The sequence below is a fragment of the Anser brachyrhynchus genome (genome assembly GCF_964034855.1).
Source record: "Anser brachyrhynchus genome assembly, chromosome: 7".
Classification (NCBI taxonomy): Eukaryota; Metazoa; Chordata; class Aves; order Anseriformes; family Anatidae; genus Anser; species Anser brachyrhynchus.
Window position 1 is genome coordinate 31,728,453 of NC_137701.1, and position 26,003 is coordinate 31,754,455.

The window sequence follows — 26,003 nt, forward strand, 5'->3', positions numbered from 1 at the left end:
CAGCCCCCTACTCCCCAGCGCAGCAGCCAGGAGGACCCAAACCAGCCCAGAGCAAGAGGATTAAAAGGAGCTGAGAGATCCCTTTTATACAGTCGCATATCTTACATCCCATATACATATATGCCTATACACACACGTCCATCTCCCCCTCACGGCAAGGCGCCGTCCTTCCCCGGGGGGCACCCTCCTTCCAGCTCCGGCACGGGGCGCCCCGCGGCCGGGCTCTCCCTCTGCACGGCGTGGAGGTGGACGGTGGGCGTGCTGGGGTCCTTGCCCACCCCCTCGGCGGCCCCGCGCTCAGGGTGGTGCCGCTGGATGTGTTTGATGACCTGGAACTTCTGCTTGGCCTTGTAGGGGCAGTAGCGGCAGAAGAAGGGGTGCTCGTTGGTGTGGGTGAGGTAGTGGTGGCGCAGGCCGGCCGCCCAGCGGAAGGCCCGCCCGCAGGCGTTGCAGACGTAGGGCTTCTCCTCGCTGTGCTTCTTCAGGTGGGTCTTGAGGAGGAAGCGGGTCTTGAAGGCCTTGCCGCACTGCTCGCAGATGAAGGAGCGCGCCTCGCGGTGCCGCGTCTCCTTGTGCACCCGCAGCGCGTCCGCCCGGTTGGTGCAGTACTCGCACTCGTCACAGCGGTACGGCTTCAGCCCTGCGGCGGTGGGGACAGAGATGGGCGCCAGCGTCTCCACCCCGCAGCACCTCTGCGGGTCTCTCCGTCCCCAGGGACCCTCCCCACACCCCCTCCTTGGTTCTGGGAAGGTACAGCCCGCCTGCACCCCTGCAGGCACCCCGAGACCCCCCCATTTCTGTACCACCCCACCTTTCCTCCCACCCCTCTTCCCAGCACTGGAACACGGCCCCAGGGCATTGTCCCCAACCCAGCAGCACTCGGGGACGTGCTGAGCCACTTCTGCAGGGTGCCCGGCCGCCGGAGCTGGGGGCTGTGCGTCCCCACGGCCCCCCCTTGCCAGCAGGGCTGGCGGTGCCCCGTGGCCACACTCACCCGTGTGCTTCGTCATGTGGTACTTGAGCTGATTCACCCACTTGCACTTGTAGCCGCAGTCCGGGCAGAGGTATTTCCGCTCCTCCTTGTGGATCCGCATGTGGTACTGGGCAGAGGGACACGGGGCACCGTCAGGACGAGGCCGTGCCGCCTGCCCTGGGGGCATGCGGGGCTCTGGGATGCCAGCAAGGGGCTCACGGGGAGGACTGACATCTCAGAAACTGCGAGTGGCCAGGAGGGCTATCTGGTGGCCCGGGGTTCCACAGAAGGGTCCGGATGAGACCCTGGTACTGCTGAGGTTGCTCTGTCCCAGCCTGTGGAGGCCACAGGCTTTTCTTCCTACGTTTGGCGTTTAGGACTAAGTCCAGGTTAAAAAAGAGCCCGACAGAGCAGAGTGCCTCACAGCGGCCTTGCCCAGGAGGCCCTCGAGGGCTCCAGCACAGCCTGGCCATTAAAAAAGTCGATACATCTTTTAGCAAAGACAGGCCATTTTCCTTCCATTACCCCACGCCCGGCTCTCTTGTTCTAGGAAAGGCCCTTTACTGTGTGGGAGGATGCTAATCACCTGCAAAGCAGAGCGGAAAGAGCATGCAGACACCGTCCCCTAGTGCCACGCTGCCCTGAACGGGTACCTCCTCCAGAAATGGAGGCTGCCCCGCCATGGGGGCACGGCCACGCGCACTCAGAGCTGCCAGCGGGGAAGAGAAATGAACTCAGCCAGGCGCTGAGTTTCTCCTCAGGTCTTGCTTTGCTAACCCCCCTGCCCCTTTATTTGCAGCAGCAGGAGGCGGGGTGTAGGTCAGAACCATATTCTTCCCCAAACCTCCGTGTCTGTACCCCCCCACACCCCAAGCAGGGCGCTCACCTTGAGGCGCGAGGGGTCGGCACAGGCGTACTTGCAGAGGTGGCACTTGTAGGGCTTTTCTCCGGTGTGGATGCGGATGTGCCAGGTGATCTTCTGCCTGTTCTTAGTGCTGTACTCGCAGTCCGAGCACTTGTAGATGCGGGTGCCCCCGTGGCCCTTCACGTGCTGGTCGAAGACGAGCTGGTGGCGGCAGGCGAAGTCGCAGAAGGGGCAGCGCAGGGGCTTGTCCTGGGGGGCGGCGGGCTCGTGGCTCTCCACGTAGTGCCGCACCAGCTGCTGCCGCTCCTTGGCGGCAAAGCTGCACAGCTCGCAGCGGTGCCCGAAGTGCTGCCTCTTGTGCTCCTCCAGCGCGTCCCGGCTGGGGAAGGTCTCCTTGCAGGTGCCGCACTCCAGGTGCGGGTGCTGCTTCTGCACGTGGCACTTGAGCGTGGCCTCGCTGTGGCAGACGAAGCCGCAACGCGGGCAGCCGTAGGCCACCTTCTCCTCGTGCCGCCGCAGGACGTGCTGCTTGAGGGCCGTCTCGGAGCTGAAGCGGGCCTCGCAGCGGGAGCAGCCGAAGTTGAGCTCGCCGCGGTGGCAGCTGTTGACGTGGCGGGTGATGTCGTTCTGCAGGTAGCTGCTGTAGTCGCAGAGCGGGCAGAAGTGGGTGGGCGTCTTCTCGTGCACCCGCAGGCGGTGGATGCGCAGCTTGGAGTTGGTGCCGAAGGTCTGGCTGCAGCTGCCGCAGGCGATGCGCCCCACGCCGGTGTGCAGGGACTGGTGGGCCTCCAGGCGGTACCGCCGCGTGGTGCTGAACTCGCAGTAGCGGCACTGGTGGGGCTTCACCCCCTCGTGCTTGATGCGCACGTGCTGCCGCAGGCAGCGGGCCTGCTTGCAGGTGAACTCGCACTGGCGGCACTGCAGCTGCGGCCGCTTGCTGTAGTGCTTGCGGTGCAGCTTGCGGTGCAGCCTCAAGGCTTTGGCCGCCTTGGAGGTGAAGGGGCAGGAGGCGCAGCGGAACTCGCCCAGCGCCACGCAGCCCCGCTTCTTGTGCGTCCTCATGGCCCGCTCCTGGTGGCAGGTGAAGGGGCAGGTGGGGCAGGAGAGGCGCCTCCGCTTGGGCAGCGCGGCTTTCGGGGCGGGCTGCCCCGTCTCAACGCTGGCCGAGTCTCCCCCGGGGATTTGGGTGCTTTGGGGTCCGTCCTCCTCGGGAGGCGCGAGGTGCTTCTCAGCACGGTGGCTCTTCAGGGCCCGCTGGGAGCGAAAGGCCTCGGGGCACTGCGAGCACCAGAACTGCTCCAGGCTCCGGCACCCGTCCTCCACGTGGGAGGTGATGGTGGAGACGCGGGAGCACACGAAGGAGCAGGCGTTGCAGTGCAGCTTCCCCCCCTCCAGCCGGTATTTCTCAGGGGGCTTCCCAGGCTGGGAGGGACAAGCGGCTCCACTTGGCTCAGCCCCATCCCCTCGCTGCGAAAGCTCTTCTGTCACCTCCCTGCTGTCACCCAGGAGGGACTTCTCCGGAGAAGGACAGCCCGGTGCCCGTTCCCCAGCCGAGGGACTGTCTGATGCCTGCATTTTATCAGCCACCACTCCAGCTTCCCAGGGAGGGTCAGGATGTCCTGACTCCTCCGTGCCTCCCCTGTCGCTCTCTGCTGGTTCTGTACCGTTGTCACCTAGCTGGCCAGCAGGCTGCTGCAAGCCAGGTGGCTCCTGAACAGCCGGCTTGAGGATCTTGTTCTTCTTCAGGAGGACCGGGCACTTTTTGAGGAGGTGGGTGTTGAGCCCCCTTTGCTGCTTAAAGGTGGCGCCGCACTCACAGCACACCAGCGGGGCCCGGCGGCTCTGGCAGCTGGCTTTGGAGTGCAGGGACAGGGACTTCTCCTTACGGGTTATGTAGGAGCATTTCTCACACTTAAAGACCTGGCTCTCCGACTGCACCACCAGCATCTGCACCCTGCCCTCCAGCACCAGCGTCTCCGCCTGCTCCTTGTCCTGCTTCCGTAGCGCCTTCAGCACCGACTCCGAGCCGCTCCTGGTGTCGTCGCTGGAGGCGGCCGCATCGCCGGGGACGGGTGGCTGGCTCTGCTCAGAGGTCTTCAGCACGCTGAACCAGGCCTCTGGCAGCTCAGCTGGACCGGTCTCTCTCATCTCCGTGCCTGTGACCAGCGTGCAGGGGGCTGAACAAGACCCCTCGAGGTGGCCCACGGCCTCACTGACGCTGTCCTTTTCCCGGCTGGCCCCTGGTGCGACGCTGCCCTCCAGCCTCGCCTCCTCATCCTCACGGACATCTGCCTCCTCTTCCTTATAGTCCGGGACGTCTTCAAGTGCACTGTCGTTGTCCTCCAAGCTGAGGTGATCCCGGGAACCCAGCATCTCGTAGGCTGCAGGAGGCTCCTTGCAGCTCAGCATTTCCACGCTCTCCGGCTGCGCCGCGCACGCACCTCCAGTCAAGTGCTCCAGGATGGGGTCAGACGAGACGTTCAGCGTCTCTAAGCGCAACGTGCAGCTCTCTGCCTCTTCCCCAGCAGCAGCAAGCTCAGCTGAGCCCGCGGCAGCACCACTCTGCAGGCAGGCATCTCTCAGGGCGTCGCCGGTGACTGGGCAGCTCTGCTCCCCCTCGCCCGTAGCTCTCTGCACCTTGCTGCTGTCCTCTGGCAGCGCTGTGTCCTGCCCAAGAAGGGGCACCACGAACACTTGCTGGTAGCCCTCTTCCCCCTGGGACTCCAGCTGGGATGGCTTTGCCTTTGCCCACTGCTCCTTGCCAGAGAGGGGGGAGCTGGCGTCCACACGCAGGGCCGCACCGAGCTCACAGCCAAGCAGCGCCTCGGAGGAGGAGATCTCCAGCTCCTTGCTGGCATAGTTTTCCAGCCAGTCCTTATCGCCAGGCACGTAGCCGTGAATCTTGCGTTTGTGGAAGAAGAGGCTGGTGTTGCTGAAGGTGCAGTAAGAGCAGAGGGCGCAGCGGAACTCCTTCTGCTTGGTGTGCTTGCAGTTCTCGTGGTTCAGCAGCGCCTGCTTGTACTTGGTCTGGTAGGCGCAGTACCGGCACTGGAAGGTGGGCACCTGGTAGTTCTGCGAGTGCTTCGCCTGCACGTGCTTCTGGAGCTCGTACTTGCGCTTGCAGGCGAAGCCGCACACCTCGCAGATCAGGCTCTTGCCCTGGTGCCGCAGCTTGTGGCTGCTCAGCTGGTCAGCACGGTGGCACCGGTACGAGCACTGGTTGCACTGGTACCTGCGGGGAGAGCAGAATCGGTCAGGCGACGTGCGGAACTGGGGCAGGCTGAGCCCTGTCGGACACACGCAGCTCGGCTTCCCCGTCCCGGAATCCCGGGGAAGGGGCACCGTTTGGTTTGCTGGATCTGACCCTTGCGATCCGGGCAGCTCTAACCACCAGCAGTTCCTCCCCGCTGCATCCCGTGGCGCTGCTGGCGCTCCACATCCCCAGCCTGGGGACAGGAGTCCCTGGGCATCCCAGCAAGCAGCTGGGTCAAAGGACAGTAAGGTGGTAATACAGGAGTAAAAACACGTTTTGGCGGAGCCCCGCACAAACCTAAGCTGCCCTCGGCCCACGAGCATCAGCAGAGCGCGTGAACCCGAGCTCAGAAGTGCAGCAACGTGGTGGTGGTGCGAGACACCAGAGAGAGCTTTGCCTCCACAGCACCGTGCTGGCAGCAGCTGCGAGCTCAGACCGCATTTGTCACATGCCAAACAGAGCAGGCAGTAGCCACTCCCAGGTACGGGGGAGGCTGGCACCCAACGCAGCCCCTGGAGCAGGATTTGGGGAGCCCTAACAACGCTGCCAGGCCAGGCGGCCCGGGGGCAGTACCGGAGATCACCGGTGTGCTTGCGCATGTGGACGCTCAGGTAGTGCTTCCACTTGGTGATGTATCCGCACTCGGTGCACATGAAGTTCTTGTCGTCGGAGTGGGTCAGCATGTGCTTGGACAGGTAGCTCACGTCGCGGCACGTGAAGTCGCACAGCTCGCACTTGTGAGGTTTCTCTCCTGCAGGGGACACAGAAGCGTTCTCGGTGCGATGGCAGGACAAGGCAGCGCTGCGGGGGAAATCAGCTCAGGAGGTCAGGGTAACGGCAGGGGCGGGGACGGGGCCACGGCTTCGGCCCAACAACCGAGCACTGCTGGGTGCCAGGGCCACCGCTGGGACCCGGAAATCCTGACCCAGCCCTCCCTGGCCTCCGCGTCCTGGCTCAGCTTCGGGCGCCCCGCCGCAGATACCCACCCGTGTGCAGCAGCATGTGCCGGATGAGCACGCGCTTGTGCGCGGTGGCGAAGGCACACTCGCTGCACTTGTGGATCTTCTCGTTGGCGTGCATCTTGCCCACGTGGTCGTGGAACTCCACGGGGTTGAAGGTGGCGTAGGGACAGAAGCTGCACTGGAGCTGCTCGCTGCCCGGGTGCCCCTGCTTCTTGTGCTTGCGGAAAACGTGCTTGTTGGAGCAGATGAAGTCGCACTGCTGGCAGTGGAAGGCGTAGTGGGTTTTCCGGTGAGCCTCCATGGCCTCGGCCGTGCCGAAGAGCAGCGAGCAGGCGTGGTACTTGCACTCCACCGCCTTGATGCCGTGAGCGTCCTTGAGGTGGCGGACAAACTCCTTGCGGTCTTCCGCGGAGTAGTCGCAGCCCCCCTGGAAGCAGCTCAGCCTCTTGGGCTCGGCTTTGTGGGTCTTCAGGTGCTCCTTGAGGGCCTGGCTGAGGCGAAACTTCTCCTCGCAGACCGGGCAGGAGTAGACGTCGGAGTAGAAGTTGGAGATGTCCTCGTGCATGCTGGCCATGTGGCGGTTGAGGGCGTTCTTCTCCACCGAGCTGTAGTGGCAGAGCGGGCAGCGGTGGGCCTTCTCGCCCGCCTCGCGCATCATGTGGATCTTCAGCTTGCTCTTGCTGGTGAAGAACTTGTGGCAGTTGGGGCACTGCAGGCTGGGGTCGGGGAAGTGCAGGTGGAGGTGCTCCACCAGGTGCGTGCGCTTCTTGAAGCACCGCTTGCATTCGGGGCACATGTGGGTTTTGTAGAGGTACTCGGAGCCCTCCGCGACGTCCCCTGCGAGCGAGGAGAAGATGGAGAAGACGAGCACAGGCAGACGTTCCCTCCCTGACCCCGCCACGCTGGGCTGAATCACACAGCAGCCAGGGACCTGCAGGGGCTGTCCCCATCCTGAGCCACCGGCACGGTTTGGGTGGGCTCGAGCGGCCCAGCACAGCCTAAATCAGACCTGCCCGCGTGCCCCTGCTCCCCAGAGCCAGGCAGCCCCTGCTTCTGCCTAAGCCTTGGAAAAATCATCTTGCTCGTTCATAAACAAAAGGCCCGAGCAGCTCCCAGCACGGCCCCACGGTTGTACCTTTGAAATACTGTGCCCGGGGCACCTTGGCTTTCTCAGGAGCCTCTTTCCCACCCTCTTTTTCCTCGCCTTCACAGGGGCTCTCTCCGTTCTCCTCCAGAGACTCGTCCCCACCGCTGTCCGAGTCTTCTTCTCCACCCGATGCCTTCAGCTCCTCCAGGGAGCCCTCCTCAGCACCCGAGGGCTTTGCTGGCCTGATTTCTTCCGCCGTGGCTTCCCAGCCAGGGTGGCAATTCCCTGCATCCTCCTGCCCTCCTGCTTCAGGGGAGAAAGACAGAGACCGCCACGCTGCAGTGGGAGGCAGCCGCCAGCCGGGGTGCCCCTCCACCCCGAAGCGAGCCGTACCTGCAGGCAGCCCGCAGCGGGGTTTGAGGGGGGCGCTGCCCGCCGCAGGCACCTCCGCGCCGTGCCCCTTCCTGTGCCGCCAGAAGAGCTTGGCGTTGGCCGTGACGAAGTCGCAGCGGGCGCAGTGGAAGGGGAAGTGGCTGCGGCGGTGCTGCTCCATGGCCGGGCGGCTGGGGAAGAGCAGGGGGCAGGCTCGGTAGGCGCAGGAGACGGGGGAAGCCCCGTGCAGGCGGCGCAGGTGGCCGCGCAGCTGCTTGCGGTCCTCCGTGGCGAAGCAGCAGCCCTTCTGCGGGCAGGGCAGGGCTCCCCGCGGGCCGCGGTGGGTCTTGAAGTGCTCCTTCAGCTCGCCGGGCTGCCCAAACGCCTCCCGGCAGACGGGGCACGGCAGGCGGTCAGCAGCGGAGCCCTGCGGCGTGCTCGCTCCCGGCGGCTCCGAGCCCGGCGGCTCGCGCTGGCCCTCGCGGGCGGGCGCCCCGGGGAGCTGCAGGTGCTCCGGCGGTGGCAGCAGCGGGCAGCGGTGCCGGGACAGCAGGGAGGCCTCCGGGAAGCTCTGGCCACAGCTCTGGCAGAAATACAGCTCCACCACTTTGACCAGCACCCCTGCGCAGGGCGAGGGGGGCGGCGTGAGGAAGGGCTCCCGCCAGGCCCCGAGCTCGGACTGGCCGTTCAGTTCCGGCTCCGGGCGAGGGGACAGAACCCTAACGCCACGAATTACAGCTCGGGGAGCCGCAGCCCACCCCCTGCCCCGGCTATCCCGGGGGGCACACAGCCCCATCTCCACCCCCACCCCGGTCCCCACCGCCCGCCCCGCGCCCAGTACCGGCGGCGCCGGCGGCGTCGCTCAGCGTCACGTTGCCAGCCACGGCCTCGATGAAGATTTCCACGTCGCCTCCTTCGGCGTGAGCCCCTTCCCCGGGCATCGACGCCTCCGCCAGCAGCAGCTCCTGGCTCGCCGCCGCCGTCGGGGGAGCCCCGTCCGGGCTGCTGCCGGCTGCAGGGGGGCTTCCCGCGGCCCCCGCTGCCCGTCCCGGGGCGGGCAGGAGCAGCTGGGAGCACAGGGCCTCCATCTCCTCGCCCGCAGCCTCGGGGGCAGCCGCTTCCGCGCTCATCGCCCCTTACCCGCCGCCGGTGCCGGGCAGGGGGGGTCTGGGGCTGGAAGAGAAGGAACAGAACAATAAGGGGGGGGGGGCAGCTCTGTGAGGGGCTCGCACCCGGCCCCAAAAGCCTGGGAGCACCGCGGGGGCTCAGCCCTGGCACCGAGCCCACGCCTCAATCCCATGCCCCAGTGCCCCCCGGTACATCCCAGTGCCCCCCGGTTCCCTTCCAACACCCCAGTGCCCCCCAGTATGTCCCAGTGTCCCCCATTCCCCCCCAATACCCCAGTGCTCCCCAGTACATCCCAGTACCCCCCGGTTCCTCCAGTACATCCCAGTGTCCCCCAGTATATGCCAGTGCTCCCCAGTTCCCCCCCAATGCCCCAGTTCCCCCACTACATCCCAGTGTCCCCCAGTTCCCCCCAGTATATCCCAGTGCCCCCCAACACCCCAGTACCCTCCAGTACCCCCCCAACGCCACAGTGCCCCCCAGTACATTCCAGTGCCCCCCAGTACCCTCCCAATTCCCCAGTGCCCCCCAGTACATCCCAGTGCCCCCCAGTACCCTCCCAATGTCCCAGTGTCCCCCAGTACCTCCCAGTGCCCCCCAGTACATCCCCAACACCCCAGTGCCCCCAGTACCCCCCAGTGCCCCCCAGTACCTCCCAGTGCCCCCCAGTTCTCCCCCAATGTCCCAGTGCCCCCCAGTACATCCCCAACACCCCAGTGCCCCCAGTGCCCCCCAGTGCCCCCCAGTATCTCCCAGTGTCCCCCAGTACCTCCCAGTGCCCCCCAGTTCTCTCCCAATGTCTCAGTGCCCCCCAGTTCCCCCCCCCACGTCCCCAACTCCCCCCCCCAACGCCCCAGTGCCCCCCAGCGCTCCCAGTACCCCCTCCAGCGCTCCCAGTACCTTCCCCCACTGCCCCCAGTGCTCCCAGTCCCCCCCCCCCAGCGCCACCTGCGAGCCCGGCAGGCCGCATCTCTATGGCACCACCCCGCAGCCCAGAGCGCCGCCCTTTGTTGCGCGGCCGGCGGGGCCGCTCTACCCCGGCGCCGCCGCTCAGCCCGGCTGCGCTCTATGGTGCGCGCCGGGGGCCGGCCGGAAGCGGCGGCGGCGGCGCCGGAAGTTGGGGGGGATGAGTGGAGGGGAACCATAGAGAGCGGCGGGCGGGTGAGGGGCGGCGGCGGGGGTGATTTTTAGGGGGTAAATTTAAATAATGGCGTTGTTCGGTGCCTTGTAGGGGAGTAAGGAGCGAAGCAGGGCGAAAGTGGGGGCTGGTGTGGCCGCGGGAGGCAGCGGGTGCGCCCTGAGGGCCTCCCCCTGAGCGGGGCCTGCTGCCTGCCCCCGGGCCCGGGGCGCCTCACGGGGACGGGCCGCGGGCTGCTCCGCCCGGCCCCTGCTGCCCTGCGCCGCTGCCCCGTCACCCGGCGCTTCCCCTCCGTGCCTCTGCCCACACAGGTCTGCTCACAAGCCGCCGGGGCGATGCTGCGGGAGGCAGCCCCTTAGCCCCGCGCCATGCCGCTCGCCGACTTCGTCGTGGCGCTCAAGGACAACCCGTACTTCGGGGCCGGGTTTGGCCTGGTCGGGGTGGGCACGGCCCTGGCCCTAGCGCGGAAGGGGGCTCAGTTCGGCCTGGTGGCTTTCAGGCGCCATTGTATGATCACCCTGGAGGTGCCCAGCAAGGATAAGAGCTACCACTGGCTGCTGAACTGGATCTCGCACCACGCCAAGCACACGCAGCACCTGAGCGTCGAGACGTCGTACCTGCAGCATGAGAGCGGGCGCGTCAGCACCAAGTTCGACTTCGTCCCCAGCCCCGGGAACCATTTCATCTGGTAAGGGAGAGCTTCGTCTGGTAAGGAGAGAGGGAAAGGCAGTCTGCGGACTCGCCATCGTTTTGGCAAGGAGAATCCAATCCGGGGGGGCCCGTGGAGGCAGCAGGTCAAGTGCTGGGAGCGAGCCAAGGCTTGTGGCGGGCGGTGGGCTCTGTCCCCCAGCCCCGTCCTCTTGCCCCAGGTATCGGAGGAAGTGGATTCGCATCGAGCGCAGCCGGGAGAAGCAGATGATCGACCTGCACACGGGAACCCCCTGGGAGTCTGTCACCTTCACGGCGCTGGGCACCGACCGGGAGATCTTCTTCAACATCCTGCAGGAAGGTCTGTGGGAGGCTTCCTGGAGACGCCCGGGGCTTCGCGGGAGAGCCTGCTCGCTGCCAGCTGTGCCCTCTGCCTCTCTCTGCAGCCCGGGAGCTGGCACTGCAGCAGCAGGAGGGGAGGACGATCATGTACACGGCCATGGGGGCGGAGTGGCGGCAGTTCGGCTTCCCCCGCCGCCGGCGGCCTCTCAGCTCCGTGGTGCTGGAGGAAGGCGTGTCGGAGAGGCTGGTGCAGGACGTGAAGGAGTTCATCGACAACCCCAAGTGGTACAGCGAGAGAGGCAAGGCCCCCTTTGTGCCTTGCCCGGCGCGCCTTCTCACCCTCTGCAGGCACGGCTGTGGGCTGCGAAGCCCCTTGTGAGAGCTGCAGAGAGCTGTTCTGCTTCTTGCCTTCCCCTGGTGCATCCCTCGCGTGGTTCTGAGGGAGAGGGCTCAGAGCAACCCAGCAGCTTCCCAAAAGGACCCTGTCTTCCTAGGGATCCCGTACCGAAGAGGCTACCTGCTGTATGGCCCTCCCGGCTGCGGGAAGAGCAGCTTCATGTGAGTATTGCCAGCTGGGGAACAGCCGCCTTTGCCCGCTGCCTCTCCTGCGGCGCAGCAGCCCCTGGTCAGAGGGTTGCATGGGCTGCGGGTTGAAATGCAGCAGGGCAGGAGCAGGCTGCGCGTCCTGCGTTGCGCCAGGCGTGAGCATTCGCACTGCTGGCACTGTTATGGGTCGGGGTGACGGCGCTGTGCACCCTTGCTCCGCACGAGCAGGGCTCACGCCCGCTGCCGTATCCAATCCCCGCTGGGGGGGATGCCGGCGGGCAGGGAGAGCCCGTTCCGCAGCCTGCCCTGCCTCCTCCTGCGCCGGGCTCTCTCTCGCCAGGGTTCACCGCCGTGGTTTGCGTCCTTCCCAGCACAGCCCTGGCCGGGGAGCTGCAGTACAGCATCTGCCTGCTGAGCCTCAGCGACCGCAGCCTCTCCGACGACCGCCTCAACCACCTCCTGAGCGTGGCGCCGCAGCAGAGCATCATCCTCCTGGAGGACGTGGACGCTGCCTTCGTCAGCCGGGACCTCGCTGCTGAGAGTGAGCGGTGTCCCCGCTCCCGGGGCGGGCGGCGGGGGGGAAATTTGCCCCAGGGGTGTCAGCGGGGACCGGGAGCGGCAGGTGGAGGCGATCGCAGACATCTCTGTCCCCAGACCCTGCCGTGTACCAAGGCATGGGGCGCCTCACCTTCAGCGGCCTCCTCAACGCCCTGGATGGCGTGGCCTCCGCGGAGGCCAGGATCGTCTTCATGACCACCAACTACGTGGACAGGTCAGAGCCGCCCCCTGGGAGGGGGGCGTGGGGAAACCTTCCTCCTGGTAGCCCGCTTGGTGACCTTTACGGAGGGCTGCGTGCAGCCCAGCGTGAAAACCGGGTTCTTTGGGGGTTCCTTTCGCGCCTCGGCCCCCGGGGACAAACCTGCTCCCCTCCTGCCTGCGCTGGCACGAAGCAGGGGGGGGGCTTCCCGCCGGGCCCCTCGTGCGGATCCCCTGGGGTGAGGCCGCTGAGGCGGCCCCGTGTCTCTCGGCAGGCTGGACCCAGCCCTGGTGCGGCCGGGCCGCGTGGACCTCAGGCAGTACGTGGGGCACTGCTCCCGCCGGCAGCTCGCCCGCATGTTCCAGCGCTTCTATCCCGAGCAGCCCCCGGCCGCAGCCGAGCGCTTCGCCGAGCGGGCGCTGGGGGTCTGCGAGCAGCTCAGCGCCGCCCAGGTGCAGGGCCACTTCATGCTCTACAAGGCGGACCCCGGCGGAGCCGTCGAAAACGTGGGCTCCATGCTGCAGTGAGCGGGGTGAGCCCTGCCCTGCCACGCCACGCGGCCTGGGACGAGGAGCGGAGCGGCCTGGGGACGCCGGGGGGCTGCCCGGGTCTCCGCTCGCCTCTACCTCCCCGAAACCCCGGTGTTTTATTAACACGGAGCCGCCAGCCCTGCAGTGGGGCCGGCGGAGCGGTGCTGCTGCACGGACCCCGCTCGCCTCCCTCGTGCCGGGACTCTGAGATGCCGCTGGGGCTTCTGGCTGTGAAACCGTAACACATCCACCCCCAGGCAGGGGGTGAGAGCCCCGAAGGGAACTTCCCCGGGGCAGGACGCGGGGGTGACGTGCCGCTGGAGAGAGCTGCTGGTCTTTGAAGGGAGAGCAGCAGTTCAGTGATCTGTGAACGTTCTCGGTGAAGCGTACAACATGGCTCTTGGCTCTCCCGTCCCTTTGCTTCCGCGTGCGTGCTGCCGAGCGGCAGCTTTGTCCCTCTGTCACTTGCCCCACAATCCAGCTGCTGACCCAGGCCAGCGAGCAGCTGGCGACCACCTCGCAGTTCTGGAGGCCGGGGACGGGGCGAGGGAGAAGCGGAGGGCTGTGTTAGGTGGGTCCCTGACCCCGAGAGCACAGGCAGCCACACGTCACTCTGCTTGCTTTTAATAGTGGTAGTGCTACAAGCCCCGGGCAGTGCCTTCCTGCCCAGCCCGGGGCGTTTGTGCCAGCTGAGCCTCACAACAGCCCTGTGAGGTAGGTCAGTGACAGCACGGCCCCGTGCCAGGGGCAGGGATGCCGGCAGGCACTAAGCGAGGAGCCTCGGTGCAGGCTCCGTTCCTCCCCCGTCCCCAAACGCCCACCCTGACAAACCCAGAGATGGCTGCTGCTCCCAGCGATCTCAGACCCACAGCACCCCAAACTCCCGTGGCCAGGGCCAAGGAGTTCCTCCCACCCTGCCCAGCACAGCCTCGGCAGCTCCTAACTGCTGCCACCGAGGCTTTTTCCGGGTTTGTGTTTAACTCAAATTAATTTCCACACACCGGTGCAAAATGTCCCAAAACAACTCCCAGAGAGCACAGCAACTGGACAGGGCAGAGAGCAGCGAAACGAGCAGCAGCGTCACATCCAGTTCACACCTTTTCACCCAGAAACTGGCTGGAACGAGGACCGAGCAAGTGCTAAAGAAAAATTAGGGCACGCTCCAGGGAGGGAGCGTTCAGTGCTTGTCCCCATCAGGGCTGGTTTGCAGATCCCCGAGCCCAGGGCAAGCAGCACAGGCTCAGGCCAAGGAGAAATGCTTGTTAGAGCACGAGGGTGCTGGAGAGTGTAAGCAAGGAAGGGTCTTCAAAACAAAGGCGGCTGAGCAACGGGTTAAACCAGCACCACGAGGACAAGGGAGGGGAGAGCAGAGCAGCGGGTGCCATTGAGGTTAAGGCTTTTCTGCACCCTTCACGTGACAAGGGATCAAAGAGGTGCAAAGTGCCCTCCCCGCAGCAGACAGCTCTTGCTTTCCTAGGGATCTCACCCAAAGCTCTGACAGGTCCGTGAGAACGCTGATTTTTGCTCCATTCAAAGAACACTCAGCAAGAGAAGGAAGACAGTAACAACCCAGGTGTGACCAAAAGAGGGGTGGGGACGCAAGGCACGAAGGAGTGTGAGGAAAACTCCTGCCCAGGTGAGGCAGGCAGCTTACCCACCTGGGCAGGCAGCTTACCCCGAGCCAGGCAAAGCAGGGAGCCAGAGCCAGGTCCCTCCCTGCTCCCAGGAGACTGCCCCTGGGTGCTGGGAGGGAGGAGGGAAGGGAGCAACACCAAGGATCAGCGCTGATCCACGCGGCTCAGAGCAGCGGTGGGAAGGCAGAGAAAACAAAGGGCTCCAGAGAAGGCCAAAGGAATTCATTTAATAGCGGCGTCCCACTTCGGAGGCTCGGGATCTTGTCACGTCTCTGCAGTGGGGCGCGGTTTAGATCTTGAAGTGGCAGCAGAAGGACAGGGCAGGAGCTCCAGCTAAATTCAAGCTTCCTGGGGGGAAGAGGAGCCAGCCCTAAGCCTCGATTACTGGACAGTCCTGGCCTGCTGATGTATTTGCACGAGCTTAATTTAGTTCTGGCTGGAGCTGGGAGAAGTCCTGCTGTACAAAGGACTTGCCTGGCCAGGCCCAGGGCCAGAGCCGAGGTTTGCGCCGCAGAAGCAGCAAAGCTTTCTCCAAAGAAGAGGGACAGCAGCTGAGAAGGTGCTCGGAGAATCGCTGGGAGGCACCGCAGGCCGAGCTGCGGGTGGCTGTCCCGGCACAGCCCCATCACCGGGTGCCGCCGCGGCTCTGTGGGGACGCTCAGATCCGGGCAAGGTCCTACACAGCCTTGGCTGCGCCGTGGCACCACGCTGGGCTCAGCGTTTGCCCTGGAGGTGGGTGCGCTTCCTGGCTCGCACAGAGGGGTGGTGGGTGCTGGTGGGTGCTCCAGGCTTCCTCTGAGCCCACGGCTGCTGTGAGCTGTCAGAAGTCAGCTTCTCCAGCGGTGGGGACAGCCAGCCGCTCACACCAGGATGCTTCGCTCCACACAAACCCCGGGGACTCCGCCTGTCCCACGCCGTGCCACACGTCAACTGCCTCCTCTGTCCCGAGGTGTACGGTGACCCTGCTGCTGCTCCGCCGCAGCCTTCGCTGCTCTCCCCAAAGCCAGCCCTTCCCTCCCGCAGCCCAGCCCCTCACCACTGCTGCTAGGAGCCGCTCTCCTTCTCCAGGAGATGGGCTTCTCGACGTCCGCTGGGCCCGAGCGCCCCTCGCCCTCTTGGTGCTCTAGGGTAGGATCCACGCTCCTGCGCCCTGGACCTCTCCCACCTCCCGCAGTCCCAGGGCCGGTGGTGGCCCTGCCAGCCAGCAGCTGCTCGGCGGTCGCTGCAGCTGAACGCCAGGTTCTCCTTCTCCCTGCCCTGGGCCTCCGTGCCCTGCTCCGGGGTCCATCTCTCCGCATCACGCTGCTCCTCCTTCAAGTCCGCTGTCTCCGTTTCTGGTGAGGGGTCTTCGGGGCACAGCTCCTTTCTTTCGGCCAAGGCAGCAGCCCTGCTTCTGCTGTGATGCTTCGGAAACTCCTGGCTGTGCCTCCCGCCTGGTCTCCTCTCTGGTCTCCGACTGAAGCCCCTGGGTGCTCTGGAGCCGTGGAGCGGATGACAGGCTTCCTCGGCCGCCTCCTGTGAGCTGCTGCACGTCTGCCTGCCCGGGCCTTTGGGGCCTGGCCTCTCCCCTCTGTGCCTTTCCCTCCTGCTCTGCGGCTCCCTGGGCACCGCAGGCCTCTCGGGCTGCGCAGGCGCTGCCCCGGCCGGCCCTGGGGCCGAGGCTTGGCAGGGTGCCTGGGGCGCGTCCACGGCGCTCGCACTCACCAGCGGCTCGGAGGCAGCGGCTGCCTGGCCTGGATCAGCAGTAGCCGGAGGCTGAAAGAAAGAAGCCGAGAGTTCAGAAAGGGAGAGGACGGTCCCGAAGCAGGTGACAGTGCTTGGCCCTGCAGCCCGCAGGCCTCCTTGCCAGCACGGAGCTCAGCAGATCCCCGCCCTCGGTGCCCTACCGCCTGGAGGCTGATGAAGTAACGGTTCCTCTCCGCTTCGGGGTCAATGATGCCCCCTTTCTCTTGCTGCCTCTTGAAAATTAAGCGCAGTTCTTCTTGGTGCTGCAGCGTCTTGGCATCCGGCCTGTATGGCTCCTGAGAGGCAGAGAACAGCGGGGTTAAGGGTTCTCTCACCACCTAGCACGGGCAGTCAGCTGGCAGCACTACAAACAATTCCCCAAACCCTCCTTTGATCACGCAGCACCCCGGCGACCTGTCTGCTTGCAGCATTTGATTCGCCAGGCTTACAGAGCCCCGCACAATCCCTGGATGGAAGGGGAACGTGCTGCTGCAGGCCTGCTGTTCCCTGCAGCGACTGCCCTGGGACCTCCTGCTTCAGCCTGAGATGCAGAGCAGCTAAAATCAGGGAGCAAAGAACTCGCTGTGTGAGCTAGGATCACTTGTGTAACCCTGATTATATCCCAGTGCGTACAGGGACATATTTAAGGAAAGCTACAGTTACTCTCTTAGAGCAGGAAAAACACAGAGAGATTCCATGCAGGCACTCCCTGTCCCTTGACAGAATCGCCTCTCCCCCACCACATCTGCTTGCTCAGGGCAGCCAGGATGACAACACCACACATTCTTGCCTCTTCCTCACAAGATAGCCACGGGTCCTTTGCTTCCCTCTGACCCATCACCCTCAAAGCTGGATCCGCCAGGGCAAGCCCCCCTTCCCACGGCAGAGGGGCTGCAAAGATCCCCTCTGAGCAGCGCACGAGATGGAAATTGTGCTTTTGTGTGTTTTCCTAGAGTCATCAGCAGAGCAGATGAATCAGCTCCAGCCGATGTTGTTCATTCATCTGTTAAAGCGTCCCAGTTGAAGCTACCCAGAGAGAGGGCACAGCTGGGCAGATCCGTCTCTTACTAGCGGGTGCTGCGGGGGCGGCGCTGCCTTCAGGGCGCAGAGGTCGTAGACCAGGGTTTCCCGGCAGACAGGGCACTGCACGCCGACGTCCTGCAGGGAGGCAAGAGGTGACACCAACCCCAGGCAGCAACCCAGATCACACACTTCCAGAGCATCCCCAGCCTGGAAGTGAAACAGGGCAGCCTGCTTCGGCTGACCACGAACGCTCTTCTGCCAGGGCAGGGAGGCCTGGGGTGCTCCAGCAACACGAAGAGGGCCAGATCTCACTGACGGCTACAGAAAGCGTCCCCCAGTACCTGTTTGGGAGAAGGTGCCAGGTGCTGCTCTCTCTCTTCCTGCTGCATAAGGATCTCCTCCTCCATGTGCTGGGCATATCGGGCCAGGCAGTGGGAGTGGAAGTAGTGGTAGCACTGGGTCTTTGTGAAGGCTTCCCTCTCCTGCAGAGGGGAAAGGGCAGCTTTGAAGGGTTTCTGAGCACAGCGTTGTGTAACCTTCCCAGCTGAGGCAGGTTTTCACTCCAGTGTCAGCACTGGCAGCAGGCAGCTAGTGTTACTGATGGTAGAGGCACATAACTTTTTTCCACTGGGCCTCATCTCTGCCTTCTCAGCTCTTACTGGGACACCAGCCCCTGCTCTGAGAGTAAGAAATACCCCTAGTATCAAGCTGCAAGGTTTTTGTGACCTATTTCCCCGCACGTAGTGTTGCGGCAATCTTCTCATCTGACGTGCTCTCCTTCCTAGGCAGGCATCACCTCTCCTTCCATTCTGGGACAAAACAAGCTCCCCTGAACCCACAGACCTCTGCACCCACACGAATGTATCACAGTCTCTCCTGACCAACTGTGTGCTGAACTCCAGGTGGGGTTTGACCACCACAGACAAACCGAGATGGCCCAGCAACTATCTCCGGCTCCCCCTCCTCCTGTCCCTCTTCTCAGCCAGCTGGCAGGGCTGGGACCCGTGTTCCTACCTGGAATCCATAGAGGCAAATCACGCACTGGCCGTGAGGAATGTTGTTGTCAGTGAGAATCTCCTTCCCCTTCTGTCAAAGCAGAAAAGCAAGCACGTTGCTCGCTTGCCCCTGCACAGGCTCCAGGCTTTCCCACCTCACGGGGTGTCAGAGAAGGGTGTCCGTGTCTGGCCACCCCCCTTCACCCCAGCTCTCACCTCAATCAGCTCATACAGCACCTCTGTCCCCAGCCTGGCTTCAGCAACGTTTCTGAGGGTCTGCAAAATCCTACAGCAAAGCAGCAGAAATACTTAACGCGGTCTGGGCACCCCTTTGCACTCTTTCATGTACCTACTGCCCCGTGATAAACAAAAAGGGCGCTGGCCTTCAGTCCTTGCCTGCGGTGCGGGGTGAGCACCCGTGTAAGCACACATTCCTGGGCTTTCCCAGCTCGCCACGAGCCAGTGCTCAGGAAGCTGTTGTCTTGAGAGGACTCACACGAGCGGCTTGCAAACCGCCCCAGGTCTGTCCCAAACTGCCTGGGCTTGAGCTCACCCAGCGCCCTTCAGCTTTCGGTGAAGGCCCAGGAGACTTGGGTTACGTTGCAGGCAGGCCAGAGGGGAAGAACCCAGTCCTCAGTGTCAGAGTGAGCGGCTCGTGCGGGATTTAACACGTTTAAGGTGTTTTTGGGACCCCCCCACACGTGCTCACGAGCCAAGGGGCCGCAGAGGGATTTGGGAGCGGGCTTTTCCATCTCTAGACCCCCACCAGCCCCCTGCTCTCCCCTCCCACCGCTCACTTCTGGATTTGCTCATCCGACAGCCCCCGCGGGTTCCTGATGGCGATGTCCGGGGCCGCGTTGGGATACTAGAAAAGAAAACAACAAACAAACAAAAAGAAAACAACCAAAACCGAGAGAAGTGGGGCAAGGTGGGGGGGGGGTGGGGGGGGTGCCCGTCCCTGCCAGGAGCCTACCTGGGGGGGCACGGCCAGCAGCAGGGTGCAGCGGACGAACTGCGAGTCCTGGTCCTGCGCCGTGGCGGGGTGCAGGGTGATGCTCACCTCCCAGGGCTCCGACCTGCGGGCAGCACGGCGTGAGGGCCGGCCGGGGACCGGCAACCGGCCCGGGGGGGGCGGCCCGGGGCTGGTATTGGGGGGGGGGGGGGGAGCCCGGTACGAACCTGCCGCGGCCCCGCCGCACCCGCAGCTCCTCCAGGTAGATGGACTCCAGCACCTCCACCTCGGCCGGCAGCGCCCTGTGAGGGGGGACCGGCAGCTCAGGGGGGGGCTCCGAGGGGACGGGGATGGGGGGATTAGAAGGGGGAGAAGCGGGGGGGGCGCCGTTACCACTCCGCCGCCTCCGCCTCCTCGCCGGCCGCCGCCATCTTGTGGGCGGCCCGGAACGGGAAGCGCCGGTTGCTGGGTGACGGCGCCGGGCCTGATCCCGCTGCCGGGGCCGGTGGCGGTGCCGCCCCCCCGCCATGGAGGGGTACCGCGTCCTGGAGGCGGTCGGGGAAGGCTCCTTCGGGAGGGTGTACAAGGGGCGGCGGCGGCACAGCGCCCGGGTGAGCGGCCGCGGGCCGCCGGCCCCAAGGCGGCCGGTGCGGTGTGACGGCGCCGGGAGGAGGGGGAGGATGGCTCCCCCGGCACTGCCTGCGGCCCGGGGTGCCGCACCCCGAGCTGGTACCCCCCGGTCGGGCTGCCCCCGGCGCTGCCGCGTGTCCTGGTCCTGTCTCCGCTCCCTGGTTGCGTTCCTTCGTGTCAAACATCCAAGCACCCCGAGCACCATTAACGGCCTTGGGGCCCTTCAGGGGGTGCAGCGCGCACACACGTCGTGTTTCCGTGTGCTCGGCTCCGAAATGCTTGGGTCCAGCTCGGGTTAAGCGCGGCGGGGCGCTGCGCTGAGCCCGGCTCTGCCCGCTTCCCAAGGTGGTGGCCCTCAAGTTCATCCCCAAGGTGGGGCGCTCCGAGAAGGAGCTGAAGAACCTGCAGCGGGAGATCGAGATCATGAGAGGCCTTCGGCACCCCAACATCGTCCAGATGCTCGACAGCTTCGAGACCGACAAAGAGGTGACGGAGCCTGCTCCGGGCGAATGTTTTTGCTTGACGGGGGGACGGGGTAGGGGCTGTCGCCTGCTGCCGCTTGTGTCTCGGGAGGTGCTGATGGTGGCCTCCCAGGGCCCTAACAGCATTTCTAGCCAGCCTGGCTTGTTCCGTCCCCAGCCGTTACCCCACTCTTGTTGATCGCTGCAGTCCTGCCACCAGCCTGTTTTGCTCCCTCAGCTGGTCACACTGGGGTCCCCTGCCCTCAGGGCACTCCCACCCTCCCCAGGGACACGCAGGGACGTTAGGCGAGGATTGTCTGAGCAGAGACTGGGACCCCGGTCCTGGCACGCCCGCTGGGTGGGAGGCAGCACCCGGCTGGCTGGGCCCAAGACGAGGAGAGCCACAAGGGCTCGGTGGGGATGTGCCTGGGCGGGTGCCCCCCGATGCCTCCACGCTGCTCTTCTCCCCAGGTGGTGGTGGTGACTGACTACGCAGAGGGGGAGCTCTTCCAGATCCTGGAGGACGACGGCAGTTTGCCCGAGGACCAGGTGACTGGTGAGGCGGTGGCCACGCTGGCTTTGCCACAGGACGGAGGGAATGGGAGTTGTCTGTCAGCAGGCAGAGGGCAGGAGGCGCCTCCGAGGCTTTGTCTGGCAGAGCTTCTGAAGGGATGAAAAGAGGGCCAGGTCGCAGTGGGCGACAGCAGGTTTCCCTCTGCAAGGGCCACGACACAAGGCTGCTGCCTCAGCTGTTGGCACGCTCCTGTGTCAGCAAAGCTGGCCCAAAGCTGGGGCTGGTCCCAAACAGGGCAAGGGCAGAAGTGGGGTTTTGGGGAGCCCGGCAGAAGGGAGCCCGTGGCTGTGCTGGCTGGTGGCACCACGGGTTACACGATGAGGTTCCCGTGTCTCTGCAGGTCCAGACCATAGCTGCCCAGCTGGTCTCTGCTCTCTACTACCTGCACTCCCACCGCATCCTGCACCGCGACATGAAACCCCAGAACATCCTGCTGGGCAAAGACGGCGTCATCAAGCTCTGCGACTTCGGGTGGGTGCTGGCGGCAAGCTGAGGGGAGCACGTGGGCTTGTGGCAGCCAAAGGGTGTCCTGGGTGCTGTAGAAGAGAAGGGTGTGTGTGGAAGGGGATTTGGATTCTGTGTGTACTCAGGGGTTAGCAGGGATGGGGAATTTTGGACTCCAGAGGGGAGAGGAGTGTTGGTGTGCTCATAGGAGTCTCCTTGGGAGTGGCAGAGCGTGCTCCAGCCTGAAATAGCCACCTGTATTTTGCTCTGAGCAGGTTTGCCCGTGCCATGAGTATCCACACCATGGTGCTGACCTCCATCAAGGGCACCCCGCTGTACATGTCCCCTGAGCTGGTGGAGGAGAAGCCGTATGACCACACGGCGGACCTCTGGTCTGTGGGCTGCATCCTGTACGAGCTGTTCGTGGGCACCCCTCCCTTCTACACCAGCAGCATCTTCCAGCTCGTCAGCCTCATTGTCAAGGACCCTGTCAAATGGCCCAAGGCCATAAGCCCAGTCTTCAAGGTAAGGGGACAAAAGGGACAAAGCCCTGTCCGTGGGGTGAGACCCTCTGGCGTGATAGAGCTTGGCCTCTTGGGATGGGGGCTCTTATCACTGCTGCCCCTTGCTAAGTTGGGAAACTGAGGCAGGCAGCAGAGCAGTGGTTTAGTGGGCTGGGAAGGGAAAGTGCCTTCCACTGCCCGCCTACCCTCGACACCAGACCCACTCTTTCTCAGAACAGTTCAGGGAACCCAGGAGCCCTGGGCTCCCTCTCTGAGGCTGGCGGGGGCACTGTGTCCGTTAGTGGATGTGCGCTGGGTGCTGAGCACGTCTGACCCTGGCGCTGTGCTGTCTGTAGAGCTTCCTGCAGGGGCTGCTGATGAAGGACCCCCGCCAGCGCCTGTCGTGGCCAGAGCTGCTCTCCCACCCCTTCATTGCTGGCCGGGTTACTGGTGAGTACCGAGCTTTTTTCCAACTTGGGACACGTCCTTTTCCTCTGACTACCGCCTGTAGACTGGGACCACCACCCTACCCTAATTTCTTGTACTTCTCTGGTCTTTCCCTCCTTCCTCTCAAGTTCTTCCAGTCACCAACCCCTAGCTCCTGCCCCGGGGGTTGCTCTGAGTCCCCCGGGATTCCCCTGGGATCATGGAGCTGCTCACCCTCCCAGTGTCCCAGGGGAGATCTGCTGATGAAGATCTGCCTTCACCTTCGCAGTGATTGACGACACAGAAGAGCATGGGATCTCAAACCCCTTCACCACCAAGCTGTCTCCAGAGCTGCAGGCCCTGAAGGAGCAGCAAGCTCATTCCCTGGCCCCCAGGAGCGGCCAGTCCAGGATCCTGAGGAAGGCCCGGCAGAAGATGGCTGAGGAGGCACAGAAAAAGGTGAAGTGTGGGGTTCCCTGGACTGTGCCCCACTGTTGTGGCAAAGGAAAGGCACTGAAATGGGACCTGGTGGGAAAGACAGAAGGTACAAGGTCAGGATGGGGGTATTTATTGGCCGTATACAAGGCAGGATGTGGGATCCTTGGTGTGGGGGGGTGTCGGGGGCTCATCTGGCTGTCCGAATAACCCTGCCCTGACCAAATGTTTCTGCCATCACCCAGGGGCAGCTAAAGGCAAATACTGCATGTACAAAGGATTCTGGCAAAGGACACACTGAGCACAAACCCAGAGCAGCTCCTGGGAAGGCAGCGCTAGGGGAGGGGGAGCCACCAGCTGCCTCCAAAGAGAAGAACTCCGGTGTCCTGCAAGGAAAGAGCAGCGTGGCACAGTGGCAGCTGGAGGAGCCTCCTCCCAACCCATGGTAAGGCAGGGCTGGGGCTGCGAGAGGAGGGAGAGGGGAAAGCTCACTTACCGGGTCGTTTCCTTTGCCAGGGAGCACAGCATCACTCAAGATTACGAGCGGGAGTTTCGCGGAGCAGGAGTCCCTCTGCACTCTGGTGCTGGCAGGGCAGAGCCCCACGGCAGGCGCAGCATTGAGGCCGTGGACCTGGAGAGCGAGGTGGGGCGGTGCCCTGCAGTAAGGACAGCAGGGCCCGCTGCCTGCGGGCTGGGACAGAGACTCTGGAGCAGGCGGGGTCTGGCTCCAGCCTTCTCTCCTCCGTGGTCAGGAGCCGGAGAGCGATGAGGAGTGGCAACGCCTGATCGAGGCCACAGAGCCCTCGGCCATGCAGCTGAGCACGCCACTGAGGCTCGTGAGGGACCCAGCCTTCCGGCACCGCGTCCGGGCCCGCCTTGCAGACTCTGCTCAGCAGGTGAGGGATGGCTGGCCCAGCCAGCTAAGGCTGGGGACGTGGAGGCCTTCTTCTTTTCTGTGGTTGGGTCAGGAGCACTAGGAGAGCCCCCACTGACCAATAAATAGTCCCACTGCTTCCTCAGGAACCAGGGCTGCCTCAAACACTTAGCCTGTCGTCTGCTCCCCTGCCTTAGAGGGTGATGGAGGGGCCGTGACTGCTGCTGATCGCGAGCCTTTTTGGCTTTCTGTGCTCAGGTGCTAGAAGGGATGCTAGAGGGAGCCTCCCACCTCCGCCCTGTGCTCCGTGTTGTGGGCAACCTCCTGGCTACCCGCTGCGACTCTGAGCTGCTGGAGCAGTTCTGCCTGGAGCTGAACGTGCCGCTGTCCCTGTTGCGTCTGACCAAGCAGATCCTGGAAAGTGGACGCACAAAGCAGGTGGGTCTACGGCCCCAGACGGACTGAAGCTCCCTCAGTCCTGCAGCGTGCCTGTGCTAGGGGATGCTGGGGAGGTCCTTGTGGCCTGCAGGGGCTGGCTTACAGGGACAGTGCTTCTTCCTGGCCCCCATGAGAAGGGAGAGGTCCTGGCTAGGAAGGGTGCCTCTGCAGTGGTGTTGGAATGGCCAGCAGACGTTTGCCGCTTGCTGTTTCTTTCTGTTCTCCTGCAGCAGCCCTGGTGTATCGCGGTGCTGACGGACCTCGTCACGGTGACCACAGTTTATTTCAGCAGTGAGTGCAGCCTGGAGGAGAGTGGGCAGAAGGACAGGTAAGGACAACGCGGTGTTCTCCGAGGTCTCTCGTGGTCACTGTGGGGACCCAGCAGCAGGCAGGGCAGAGGAACTGTCCTGTGAGGAAGCATCACTGTGCTCTCAGAGCAGTGCTTTCCTTGAGTGGGGCAAGTACGGGGGAAGGCAAAGCTGATGAGTCCAGTTGTGCTGCCTGCTGGCACCAGCTCACAGTGCCACTGTGCACTGCCTGCTCCGTTAGCCAGGGCTGCAGGGGCATGGCCAGATCTTGTCCTTACAGTCAGTGACCATCTTTCTCTGCTCTCCTTTGCCCTTGCTGCCTCTCCAAGCCTGCAGGCCTTCCAGGAGAGTGCCAAGCACTTCCTAGCCCTGCTGCTGGATCTGCTGGCTGAGCCAGCCGACAGCGAGATGAGACTCTGCCAGCAAAGCCTCCTGGTAAGGGTGCCTCTGTCTTCCTTCTCTCCGCCTTCTCCTCCCCTCACAGAAGCTCTGGGGCTGGGTGTGCATCTTAGGGGGAGAGCAGGCTGAGGAGCCTGCTCCCACGTAAGTGGTCTGATGCATCCTAGTCACGGCAAGCTGTCTGACCCCACTGTTTTTGTTAGTTTTGTTGGTTTTGTTTGTTTGTTTGTTTGTTTGTTTTGTGGGGATCTCAGAAAGGAGTTCTCTGAGGGGGGCGCCTTCCCTGGCTGCGCCTCCATGTGCACCCCTCCCGCAGCCAGCCTGTGGCTGCCACGCAGCAACAGTGGGACTGAAGTGGCTGGAGGGGACGTTGGTCCCTGAATTTGGGTCCTTCCCCCACCTCTGCTGCCCCCGCTTAGCTTCCTCCACGGTTGCTTGTCTCCCTCCTCTCCCTCCCCATCTGCTGTGATGGCAATCCCTGTGCCTCCCCCAGTGCTTCACCCTGCTCTGTGAGAGCCTGGATGCGGCGTGCCCCTCTGCCTCTGCTCCTTTCTACGCCAGCCTGCGAGAGGAGCATCAGCCCCTGCTGGACAGACTTCTCCAGGGATCCACCTCAGAGCAGCACGCTTTGCAAGGTAGCACTGGTGGCAGCTCACCGTCTCCTCCTGGGGCTTCCTAGGGTTTCCCTTCTCCCTCCAGCCCTTTAGTTCCCTCAGAGCACTGACTGCCACTCCAGTACCGTTTCCAGGAGAAAGTGGCTGCCCAAATTGCTCAACCCCCTGCTACCCAGGGCTCTCCCGTTCTCTCCCTCAGTCCCAGGTCTCACCTTTCTCATCGCCCAAGCCTGACTTTTCCTCTCTTGGCCTCCAGCCCCATCCAACTGCCCCTCGGCATCCCTCACCCAGGCTCTGTCCCTGTGCAGGTGCAGCGATGGAGGCCAAGTCAGCCCATGCCCAGAGCCAACGTGTGGCAGACCTTTATACAGCCGCATTGGCTGCTGCCTGCAGCATCCCCCTGGCGAGGAACAGCTGTCGGGAAGCCAAGAAGCAGGTCGGGCCAGCTCTCTTTGCAGGGCACGGACGTATGGTCTCCCTGGAGGCAGCAGCCTTTTGCAGGAGAATCTCTTTTTCAGCAGTGAAGTGCAGGGCCGGGGTCATCCAGGTTTGCTGTCCAAGATTTGCAGTCCAAGAGCCGAGCTTCAGGAGTTTAAGGACTCCTGAGTCTGCTAAAAGGCTCGCGCTTAGGGTCTGACTGGGGAAACGGGCTGAATAAATAGGCAATGCAGAGGAGACCCGAAGAACTCTTAAACGTCTGTGATATGAACTGTAGGAAATCTGAAGGTGAATGAACTTGACAAAGAGGGAGAACAAGAATATAGATCTCCATTTGATCATTACACTGAACTCTGAGTCACTGGGGGGGAAAGCAGAGGAGGAATCTTACCTTGCTCATTGCAGCCCAGGGGCTGTGCGCCAAAGCCATGCTGGTTCGTGGCAGATGAGCGCCCCTGCGTGAAAGCAGGCACCGCCATGAAAGCGGATGCCTCCTTTTGTTAATCTGTTGCTAGTATGAAACTTGTTAGGT

The 26,003-nt window shown here is 63.9% G+C and overlaps 4 protein-coding genes across 14 annotated transcripts in view; 2 read left to right on the top strand and 2 right to left on the bottom strand.

Moving 5' to 3' along the window:
• Positions 1-60: 60 nt before the first annotated feature.
• On the bottom strand, positions 61-9,733 carry ZNF142 (zinc finger protein 142). 4 transcript variants are annotated; one of them, XM_080599129.1, is made up of 9 exons: positions 9,586-9,733; positions 8,354-8,685; positions 7,534-8,133; positions 7,189-7,443; positions 6,078-6,890; positions 5,665-5,842; positions 1,860-5,070; positions 995-1,100; positions 61-640 (listed from the first exon to the last, which is right to left on the bottom strand). In XM_080599129.1, exons 2-9 carry the CDS (start codon positions 8,640-8,642, stop codon positions 150-152), a joined length of 5,943 nt encoding a protein of 1,980 aa, XP_080455255.1. In that variant the 5' UTR covers positions 8,643-8,685; positions 9,586-9,733; the 3' UTR covers positions 61-149. The 4 variants fall into 4 exon arrangements, with proteins under 4 accessions (XP_080455255.1, XP_080455254.1, XP_080455252.1 ...); XM_080599128.1 differs by having other exon boundaries at positions 7,189-7,446; XM_080599126.1 differs by having other exon boundaries at positions 7,189-8,133.
• Positions 9,734-9,756: 23 nt separating this feature from the next.
• Positions 9,757-12,994, top strand: BCS1L (BCS1 homolog, ubiquinol-cytochrome c reductase complex chaperone). Of its 3 annotated transcripts, XM_080599153.1 has the most exons (8): positions 9,757-9,798; positions 10,087-10,463; positions 10,645-10,784; positions 10,870-11,064; positions 11,260-11,323; positions 11,683-11,852; positions 11,950-12,083; positions 12,343-12,994. In XM_080599153.1, the coding sequence occupies exons 2-8, from the start codon at positions 10,144-10,146 to the stop codon at positions 12,838-12,840; spliced, it is 1,521 nt and encodes a 506-aa protein (XP_080455279.1). In that variant the 5' UTR covers positions 9,757-9,798; positions 10,087-10,143; the 3' UTR covers positions 12,841-12,994. The 3 variants fall into 3 exon arrangements, with proteins under 3 accessions (XP_080455279.1, XP_080455278.1, XP_080455280.1); XM_080599152.1 differs by lacking the exon at positions 9,757-9,798 and having other exon boundaries at positions 9,838-10,463; XM_080599154.1 differs by lacking the exon at positions 9,757-9,798 and having other exon boundaries at positions 9,838-10,463; positions 11,966-12,083.
• Positions 12,995-13,206: 212 nt separating this feature from the next.
• RNF25 (ring finger protein 25) lies at positions 13,207-19,375 on the bottom strand. The gene is made up of 10 exons (XM_080599155.1): positions 19,321-19,375; positions 19,155-19,229; positions 18,949-19,051; positions 18,773-18,840; positions 18,192-18,261; positions 17,995-18,066; positions 17,322-17,462; positions 17,026-17,115; positions 16,119-16,253; positions 13,207-15,987 (listed from the first exon to the last, which is right to left on the bottom strand). The coding sequence occupies exons 1-10, from the start codon at positions 19,356-19,358 to the stop codon at positions 15,277-15,279; spliced, it is 1,503 nt and encodes a 500-aa protein (XP_080455281.1). The 5' UTR covers positions 19,359-19,375; the 3' UTR covers positions 13,207-15,276.
• A 26-nt stretch (positions 19,376-19,401) lies between these two features.
• LOC308197881 (serine/threonine-protein kinase 36-like) overlaps positions 19,402-26,003 on the top strand; it is a 35,188-nt gene continuing 28,586 nt past the window's right edge. For all 6 annotated transcript variants that reach the window (XM_080599135.1, XM_080599139.1, XM_080599140.1 and 3 more), the window contains exons 1-15: positions 19,402-19,538; positions 19,903-20,043; positions 20,490-20,567; positions 20,933-21,063; positions 21,312-21,561; positions 21,896-21,989; positions 22,255-22,424; positions 22,646-22,845; positions 22,917-23,043; positions 23,153-23,296; positions 23,533-23,712; positions 23,943-24,040; positions 24,350-24,455; positions 24,913-25,054; positions 25,342-25,469. In XM_080599135.1, coding sequence (XP_080455261.1) covers positions 19,455-19,538; positions 19,903-20,043; positions 20,490-20,567; positions 20,933-21,063; positions 21,312-21,561; positions 21,896-21,989; positions 22,255-22,424; positions 22,646-22,845; positions 22,917-23,043; positions 23,153-23,296; positions 23,533-23,712; positions 23,943-24,040; positions 24,350-24,455; positions 24,913-25,054; positions 25,342-25,469 — 2,073 coding nt within the window. In that variant the 5' untranslated portion in view covers positions 19,402-19,454. The remainder of the gene's footprint in view (positions 19,539-19,902; positions 20,044-20,489; positions 20,568-20,932; positions 21,064-21,311; positions 21,562-21,895; positions 21,990-22,254; positions 22,425-22,645; positions 22,846-22,916; positions 23,044-23,152; positions 23,297-23,532; positions 23,713-23,942; positions 24,041-24,349; positions 24,456-24,912; positions 25,055-25,341; positions 25,470-26,003) is intronic.